Source organism: Molossus molossus, unplaced genomic scaffold, assembly GCF_014108415.1.
Source record: "Molossus molossus isolate mMolMol1 unplaced genomic scaffold, mMolMol1.p scaffold_m16_p_18, whole genome shotgun sequence".
Lineage (NCBI taxonomy): Eukaryota > Metazoa > Chordata > Mammalia > Chiroptera > Molossidae > Molossus > Molossus molossus.
In genome coordinates this window covers 60,841,048-60,851,013 of record NW_023425353.1, presented here as the reverse complement: position 1 = coordinate 60,851,013, position 9,966 = coordinate 60,841,048, and the positions used below count along the sequence as shown (strand labels likewise).

General features: G+C 42.2%; 1 protein-coding gene across 1 annotated transcript; it reads right to left on the bottom strand.

Annotated features, from left to right (window-relative positions):
- Positions 1-4,536: 4,536 nt before the first annotated feature.
- ZNF660 (zinc finger protein 660) lies at positions 4,537-5,701 on the bottom strand. The gene has a single exon (XM_036267501.1). The coding sequence runs from the start codon at positions 5,552-5,554 to the stop codon at positions 4,565-4,567; it is 990 nt and encodes a 329-aa protein (XP_036123394.1). The 5' UTR covers positions 5,555-5,701; the 3' UTR covers positions 4,537-4,564.
- Between the last annotated feature and the right edge of the window lie 4,265 nt (positions 5,702-9,966).

Sequence of the window (9,966 nt, the reverse complement as noted above, 5' to 3'; positions counted from 1 at the left end):
CTGAAAACCCTCATTGTCTGCCCTTTTCAGGAACTTACTTCCAAACACATTCACTGAAGAAGTCTACCTCACCCAAGATCATGCTTCCCTTCCAGATAACGTGGTAGAGCAGGTACTCAATAACTGGTCAATGAAGGGTATAAAGGCCCACATCTCTCACCGCAGTTTGGACAGTTTTGAAAGGTTATCCCAGTCTAACGGAGTAACTCTGTGACTGCATCACAGCTAACTTCTCCTACTACTAATCCTGCTTTCTTCCCTCTCCCTACAGGTATTAATCCTAATAACACTCTCCAGTAAATTTGCTGCATGTTATCCTGTCTGAATTTACTTTCCATAAAGCTCAACTCAAAAACAATTAGATAACTCAATTTTGAAAATTGTGTTAATTTTTAAGTACCTGTTCCATACATACTTAGAAATGTATGTGCCTAATGTCATGTTACTTTCACTGGAGTGTAGCCCTATAAACATCTGGGCTTCTTCTAGAGATCTCAGTTCCAATTCTCCACCTTCTCCAAGCCCCAAAACTCAAATCTTGTCCTTGTGGCTGATAAAATCTGGGTCCCTTGGACCAAGATCACCACAAAGCTACCTCATGTCACTCAAAGCATCATCACCCACTTACCTCTCTGGCTTCCACTTCATTTTAGCCTCTGAGGATTTATGCCACTTTTTAAAGTCTTTTTAAAGAATGTTTAAGTTGACCAGCTGGTGTGCCTCAGTGGATTGAGCATCAGTCCTCAAGAGGTCACTGGTTTGATTCGCGGTCAGGGCACATGCCCAAATTGCGGGCTCAATCCCCGGTATGGGGTGTGCAGGAGGCAGCCCATTGATGTTTCTTTCTCCCCCTCTCCCATCTTCTCTCTAAAAAATCAATAAAAATATTTTTTTTAGAACAAGGATGTTTAGCCCTGGCCGGTTTGGCTCAGCGGTTAGAGCATCAGCCTGCGGTCCCGAGAGACCCGGGTTCAGTTCCCGCTAAGGGCATGTACCTCGGTTGCAGTTTGTCCCCGGCCCTGGTCGGTTGTGCGGGTGGCAGCCACTCGATGTGTCCCTTTCACATTGATGTTTCTCTCTCTCTCTCTCTTCCTCTCTCTCCCTCCCACTCTACCTGAACAAAAAATGTCCTCGGGTGAGGATAAAAAAAAAAGAAGAAGGATGTTTATGTTTTACCTCGTATTTCAGGTTGCTTTGTAGTCAAAGAGCTTTATGATTACCTAGCTTGTCATATCGTTCTACTGTATCTTTTAAAATATGAATCTGCTCACCCTGGCCGGTTTGGCTCAGCGGTTAGAGCGTTGCCCCACAAACTAAAGTCCCAGGTTCGGTTCCTGCTAAGGGCATGTACCTCGGTTGCAGTTTGTCCCTCACCCCATGGGGTTGTGTGGGTGGCTGCCAGTTGGTGTGTCTCTCTCACATCGATGTTTTTCTCTCTCTTCCTCTCTCCCTCTTGATAAAAATAAAATAAGAATCTGCTCAATTCTGTGGTTAAGCCAACACTGCAATTGTGACAACATTTTCTTTCAGACTCAGTGAACTGGTTGCTAATTTGTCACAATTATACAAACTTTGGTATGTCTCACTAATTTTGGGATCCATAGATTCTTCTGCAGAAAATTATTACAAAAATAGTCATGTAAGATGACAAGGCTCCTAATAAAATTTTTTCTTCAACCCCCACTGCAAAAGTTTTGTTTTAAACAGATTCCTAGGCCCTGATCCAGATGTGCTGACTTGGTGCATATGGGAAATTTATCTAAATGTATGAAATCACCTCCTGGGATTCCCAGATTTGGAGTCCACTGGCCTTAGTTTCAGAAACTGGTTACAGCTTTTGCATGTCTGCAATCCATACAGTCAACTGTGCCATGTGGACTTGAAATGGTCAGTGGGAAGACAGACCAGTCAGGTCCTGTATCTATGTGTCCAGAAAGGAGTCTGCATTTCCTTTTTCACCCCACTATACCTCCCTTATGAAGCTGAAAGGGACTTCGGGAACATGGCTAGTTTTATACAGATAACTGAGGTCCAGGTAATAGTGTGGGTATGAAACACAGAATGAGGCCAGAGAGGAGGCGGGACAAGTGGCTGTACCAGTGATCCAAGGGACTAAGGAAAGGACATTCTCTAATGGCTAAAGAACTCTCATTTAAGAACTACAAGTATGAAAACAAGTGTTATTTGCATTTGAATCAGAAACAAACCAGAATCACTTCATTCCAAAAAGCATCTGCTTAAAGAAAAGCAAACTGAACCATTTGCTTCCTATTCTGGAACAAAGGAAGGAAGCAAAAAGAAAAAAAAAAAAAAAATCAGTGATATTTATAACAAGTAAATAACAACAGATATTTACTGGTGGAATTAGAACTACTTCCTGCAAAAAAGTTTTATGACTCCAGTTTTATAACTGTTATGAGGATTAAATGAGACAACACGTCCTCAATAGTTCCTGGAACAATAAATTACCATGTGCATAAGACAAATGGCACTAGGCTTAGGGGTTCACTGTATATATTAAGTATGGGGAGATTCTAAGGGTTCCCAGATGGATTTTGAGCTAAGGACTCAAAATTTTATTTATTTTTTATTTTATTTTATTTTTATCCTCACCCGAGGACATTTTTCCATTTTTTGTTCAGGTAGAGTGGGAGGGAGAGAGAGGAACAGAGAGAGAGAGAGAAACATCGATGTGAAAGGAACACATCGAGTGGCTGCCACCCGCACAACCGACCAGGGCCGGGGACAAACTGCAACCGAGGTACACGCCCTTAGTGGGAACCGAACCCGGGTCTCTCAGGACCGCAGGCCGATGCTCTAACTGCTGAACCAAATCGGCCAGGGCAGGACTCAAAATTTTAAAATGTTGGTTAAAATGGTCTAAGGCCTTCTTGGAGGGCTGAACATGAAGAAAGGCACAGGAAGCTAGTGAACACCTGCAGAACTAACTGTTCAGCATCCCTTCCCTCTTCTGGGAAAGGCCTTCCTCGAGGATAAAAGGAAAAAAGAACCAGATGACAGTCTCAGCTCCTTTCCTCACTTCCTGAGTTTGAAGGAGTTGTGTGAAGAGCTTGCAACTGCGGCCACCGTCTTGCAACCATGAGGTTGCAAAAAATGAAAGCCCACGTGCTGAACATTATGGGGTTAAGATGGAAGTTTGATGAATTTCTGACTTGCCAAACAAAATTTGGAACAGCTTACCTAGACTTTCCCGTAAGTAAACAATGTTCTTAAGGTTTAAGTACTTGGTATCGTGTTCATTGCACCTGAAAATATCCTAAGTGCCACCTCAAGTAGAACTCTACTGGGATCATTCTTGCAAAATGTTTAGAAACAATGCTCCAACGTCCTACACTTGAGCAATTATTATTTACCATATTTCCCGCTTCTCACACATTACACGCATTATTCTCATTTAATCCTCACGACAACCCTGTGAGGGAGGTAGTCAACCTTTTTATAGATACATCTGAGGCTAAGGGCAGTTAGTGACTTGTCAAAAATTCACAAGCTACTGTGTCAGTGGGATTGGAACACCTGTGTCTCTGACCCGAGTCTACACTTTCAGCTACTAAACTTTACATAACATGTGAAGGCATCTTCCCCTAGTTTTAGATTAGGTTGACTGTATCTCTTTAAAGGTTATGGACCTGCAATTGTTTCAATTTCACAAGAACACAATTGTGCTGGTTTTGTGAATGCATATTGAAAAGTCGAAGCCTCTGTGGGTCTCTCTTACTTGCAGAACCTTCTACAACTGTGGGAGAGGAGGAGATAGTAAGTTTTTGCTGTGCTCTATTAACCTAACAGTGAGTAAGTAAATGGATATACATTTTGTTGACAACTATAAAGTTAGCCTATCTTAAAGCTGAAAAAAGACCAAGGACTGGTGTTTATGCTTTTACTAAACAGGAAACAGGCTCTAAAAGGAAGTGACTTGCTCATGGTTGCATTGTCACTACGTGCCAGTATTCGGACTTTAGAGCCTATGTTCCATGCACCTTCCCTAACACTGGTTAGCGAAAATGAACATGTACCTATTGCATTTTTAAAATACTGTACTTCTCCCTAAATATAAAAGTAGGACATTCTCATTGTAGAAATGTAAAAAACATAGAAAAGTATAACGAAAATAGAAATCACTCATAATCCTATCACCCAGAGATAATCACTGTTAATATTCTGGTCTGGTATTATTTCCTTCCCATTTTTTCCTATGCATAAATGTGTTGTTTTTTAATTTGGATCATACTTCATTGTTTTTTTTCTTTTACCTTCCATTTTATCCAAATCATTTCCCCCATGGTATTAAATATTCTTTAAAAACCTTTACAATGGCTGAAAAACCATCCTATAGATAGAACTTCATTAATTTAAACCCTGTACTGTTGAGAACCTAGTTTTTTTCCTTTATATACCTTGCTGACATGAGTATCTCTTCTGTTAATACGTGTCTACCTGATTACTTTCCCTGCATGGATTCTTAGAAATAGAATTAAGGTGGATGATACTGAAAAACTGCTATTCTGTAAAGTAGCAGTTAATCCTTCTATCAACAATAGTGTTATTTATGGGTTTCCTTCTCCTCCGTATGTTTTCTCTGGTGTTGAATAAGCTGTGAGCTATAACGATAGGCTCTCCCACACTCACTGCATTTATAAGGTTTCTCCTTAGTGTGGGTTCTCAAATGTAGAATAACTTGAGAAGTCTGCCTGAAGGTTTTTCCACATTCATTACATTTATAGGGTTTCTCTCCAGTGTGAACTCTCTGATGATCAATAAGGTTCCGATTAGAAGTAAAAGCCTTCCCACACTCATTACATTTGTAAGGTTTCTCTCTACGATGAAGTCTCTGATGTTCACTCAGGGTCTTCCTTAAGATGAAAGCTTTTCCACACTCATCACATTCATAAGGCTTCTCCCCGGTGTGAGTTCTCTGATGGTCCATAATCTTTGTATTAGACACACACGTTTTCCCACACTCCTTACATTTGTAAACTTTTTTTCCGTTGTGCATCCTCTGATGTTGAGTAAGGTTTGAGCTACGGCTAAAGGCTTTCCCACACTGGATGCAGGTGTACGGCTTCTCCCCAGTGTGAACTCGGTGATGGGAAATGAGACCTGAACTCCGGCTAAAAGCTTTCCCACACTCCTTGCATTCATACGTCTTCTCCCCACTGTGGATTCCCTGGTGCCGAATGAGGTGCGACTTACCGCTGAAAGATTTCCCGCACTCACTGCACGTGTAGGGCTTCAGTCCAGTGTGGATTCGCCGGTGGACAACAAGGTTGGAGCTATGACTGAACGCTTTCCCACACTCCTTACACTCGTAGGGTTTCTCTCCTGTGTGGACTCGCTCATGCACCGTAAGGTTTGCACTCTGACTGAAGGCTTTCCCACACTCAGCACACACATACTGTCTCTTTGCAGCCTGAGTTCCCTGGTTTGTTGCAGGGTCAGAGTGCTGGCTACCATCTTTTTCAGATTCCTGGTCACTCACAGAAGTCTTATTGTCTTTGACTGTCTTATGTTTGAAGTTTCTCATCTTTCTCATTTTCTCTTGCTGGGAGCATCCCAGTGGCCTTCGGAGTCTTTTCTTTCCCTTCAGTGGAGCTTTCTAGAATTTGACTTCCTTGGCAGCACCTCTGTGGAGTTCTCTTGAATGTATGAGATTCTGACTTTTCAGGAATGGTACTTTGGAATCAACCTCCTCAGGCCCAGTTTCACCATCTGAGAGAAGAAAGAGAAATTGCACGTCACCTGTTCTTCATACTAGTGGAAGAAGAATTATCTAAGGATTACAAGATGAGGTAGATAACAGGGTCTCCCATGGAAGAGTATGTGTTCAAAGGCAGGGGGAACTGATCAAAAAAGATGAGAAAATGAGGTTAGACAGAGACCAAGGTAAAGAATATGGACCACAGGTCCAACATCAGAATGAGCAATGAGTAGTATAAAATCCACCCTGGTTTCTTCCTGTCTCGTGTTCTACTTCCAGAATTGGAGCCATCTAACTCCTAATCTAGTCCCTGGAAAAAATGAACCGAAAGACCCTTTGCTCATTTACTCAAATAACTAATCTTTAGATCACTCTGGCTTTGAGTTCTTGTGCACCTACTTCCCTAGCACCAGTGCTACAGTGGCTGGCACAAAATAGTTAGTTGCTCAAGAAATGTTTTATGGAATAGCAACTGGGATTCTGTCCTAGGGCGCGCCGAAGATTTCATTTTCATCCAGGTACTAGGCCCCTGTCTACATCCTCATTCTTAGGCCCTGTCTTGATTAAGGAGTCTCGCAATACTGGAGCCTAGTCACATCATAGCCTGATCTGCAGGGCCTGGACCATAACGGGATCCAGTGTATGTGCTAATTCAGTCTGTCTACTTCGTTCCAAGCTATCACTCTGAGATACTGAGTCTACTGGGTAAGCCTGAGAGGCTGAACAGGGAAGAGGATTAGTTCAAGTACAGCAGGGGGATTCTGATAGGGACTCCCTGCATGGCATAATGATAAAGTTTCTAAAGATGGCATAACGGTGAAAGTAGGGGACAGCACAACCAAGAGGGGCTGATCATGAAACCAACCTCAGGAATGAGCAGAAATTTCCCTACAGATTTTTAAAATTTTCACTGAATTTTTGGGGTGATATTGGTTAATAATATTATATAAGTTTTGGGTATACAATTCTATAATACCTCATCTGTACATTGTATTGTGTGTTGCCACCTAAGTCAAGTCTCCCTCCATCACCATTTATCCCTCTTTACCCTCTCCCTACAGGGTAGATGTGAAACTCTAAATATACATATAACCCTAGCAGACCTCAAAGCTAGAGGGAGTTGAGTCATAAAAGAAAACTGAAAAATGACCCCATGATACTAACACATGACTAATTTTCCTTTTACTACGTTCCTTTCTAGATGTGTTCATATTCATATTTATATGGTCATAAATAAACAGTAAATATAATTTTGCATCTTAAATTTAATTTCTGTATTTTTCAACATTGCTGTTTAATCTTCCTATGATCATTTTATTTTATTATTTAAAAAAAATTGTTTTCCTTTATTGATTTTAGAGAACAGGAATGGAGAGGGAGAGTGCGACAGAAATATCAATGAGAGAGTATTGACTGGCCACCTCCTGCATGCCCTCCACTGGGGATTGGGCCCACAACCTGGGCATGTGTCCTGACTGGGAATCAAAGTGGTGACCTCTGGGTGTATCAGATGACGCTCAATCAACTGAGCCACACTGGCCGGGCCCCACTCTGCATCCTTTTTTTCAATCCTCACTCGAGGACATTGTTTCCATTTATCTTCAGATAGACAGGGAGGGAGGGGGAGAGAGAGAGAGATAAAAACATTGACATGAGAAAGACACATCAACATGTTGCCTCCTGCTCAAATCCCCCCAGGGCCCATGGACGAACCGCAACCGAGGTATGTGCCCTTGGCCAAAATCAAACTGCGACCATGTGTTTCTCAGGCTGATGCTGTAAGTGCTGAGCCAAACCGACCAGGGCTACATTCTTTTTCTACTTTGCTATTTGGCTCTCTTGTCACTTCCCTTCCCATTTTCACTTGTCAAGAATATGTTTCACTTGTCAAGAAAAGAATAAAATTTTTTTCAAGTATTAACATTCATTTCCCCTAGTTCCCATACTTCCCTCCACCCCTAGTACATTCACATTTTTCTCAGCTTCATGAAATAGAAAAGCACGAGAGAGGCAGCTGGGGTATCCCAGGAGGAGTAAAATGAGGGAAATAGAAAGAATCCAAGAGAAGCCACCTAGGAGTAGGATAAACAACTATACTGGTTTTCCCAGAATAGTGCTGGTTGATACCTATTGTTCTGGCATCGTTATTAATAGTGCCTCCCCACATCCTGCCCTGGCCGGTTTGGCTCAATAGAGCGTTGGCCCGTGGACCAAAGAGTCACGAGTTCGATTCCGGTCAAGGGCATGTACCTCGGTTGCGGTTTGTCCCCGGCCCTGGTCAGGGTTGTGCAGGAGGCAACCAGTCGATGTGTCCCTCTCACATTGATGTTTCTCTCTCTCCCCCTCCCTCCCACTCTATCTGAAGATAAATAGAAAAATGTCCTCGGGTGAGGATTAAAAAAAAAAAATAGTGTCCCCCTTTAACTCACAAAAGTATCCCAGTGTGGACAATAAATTTTGTATCACCCTATACCCAAAAGTTAAATTAGAAAAAGAATACTTTAGGAAGATTTCCCCAGATGGATTAAAGGTGAAAAAAAGGAAGGAGGAAAGGAAATGAGTTGGGGGAGCCACCTGAGAATGCAGTATGGGTGACCATTAGAGGCCTGCCACTTTCTAGGTGCCCAGTAAATGTTTGCTGAAGGAATAAACAAATGAATGAAATTGTGAGGTCCTAGTCCAGGAAAATGACAGGATAGAGAACAATGAAGTCCAGCAAATACATGAAAGCATACACACATATCAGATTAAATTCAGCAGATGACTGAAGGAAAGAATTCAAGATCTAGGTCTGAATATCAAGAATGGTAATGTCACTATGAAAGAGGGATGAGAAAACACTTTTGATAAGAAGAGGAAGAATATGTCAGGAATGCTAATTTGAGAATGATAAGACAGAGGAAGTCACAAAAATATATAAGCTTGCTAAGATGGAGATTTTAGTTAGAAGGGCAGGTAGAGAGAAAGAGAAATGCACAGAATGTCCTATAATGAAGCCCAGGATGGTTCTGAGGGACCTAAGGTGGAAGCAAGACTTGTCAGGAGATGGGGAGGACTAGTCTGAGGACAGTTTCAACAAAAGGAAACCTAACTAGCCTGGCTGGTGTGGCTCAGTGGTTGAGTGTCGACCCATGTACTAGGTCACCGGTTCAATTCCCAGTTGGGGCACATGCACAGGTTGTTGGCCAAATCCCCAGTGGGGGGCACGTAGGAGGCAGCCAATAGATATTCTTTCTCATCAATGTTTCTATCTCTCTCTCCGTCTCCCTTCCTCTCTAAAATCAATAAAGAAGAAGAAGAAAAAAAAGGAAACCGAACTCTCAGCCCTCTGCCCGATTGCATAGGAAACTCCCTCAAAAATCCTGGAAGAATTCCCACGGACTGAAGAGGTGGGGTCTTGGCTAGAGAAATAGGAGAGACGGATGAGGCTACAGGGCCAGCAGGACATTAGAGGTATCCAGGCAACTCTGCACACAAGCACAATCTCAAGACAACCAGCAAATGAATGAGGACCAATGAGGCCCCACAGATCTCTGACCCACAAATCCCTGAGACTGATGGGTGAATGTTCTGATCTCAGGACCACCATTCATTTCATGCTATATGGAATCCATAATGGACAGAGTCATATCACACACACACACACACACACACACACACACACACACAGTTTTACCTAGGGAGATTGTATTCCTTTAATTCGTCAGGATCTCCTTCCTGTTCAGGTCCCTCTGAGCAGTGGTCACATGGTCCTTGATTATTGATTCACTGCAACAGAGTGAAGAATAAGAGGCAATACTTAAAAATAAATTCCAGAGGAACAGATGGACACAATGTAAGAATTGAAAGGAAGAAAAGAAATATCAGGGGACTATTCACTTTCAGGGAAAGGCTTATGCCTTGAGCATAAAACAAAGGCTTACACCGTAACAGCAAACTGATAGATTTGACTATATAAAAATTTTGTACTTCAGCCCTGGCCGGTTTGGCTCAGCGGTTGGAGTGTAGGCCTGCGGACCACAGAGTCCTGAGTTCGGTTCCCACTAGAGGCACATACCAAAAAAAAAAAAGTTTAAACTTGTAATGTAAACTAGAGTTGCCTAATACTATAATTATTTATGTGTATGTCTGTGTCCCTCCTCATATTTGTATGTGGCTCCCACCCAGTGCCTACCACAAAGAGGGTCGTTAATGCTGTGTGATTTGAAATATTAAATTAAACAAGTTCAGGACTCTATCTTAATTCT

Bases quoted from the DNA above. Each gene is read 5' to 3' on its own strand.
- ZNF660 (XM_036267501.1), bottom strand. From the start codon at position 5,554: ATGAGAAAGATGAGAAACTTCAAACATAAGACAGTCAAAGACAATAAG.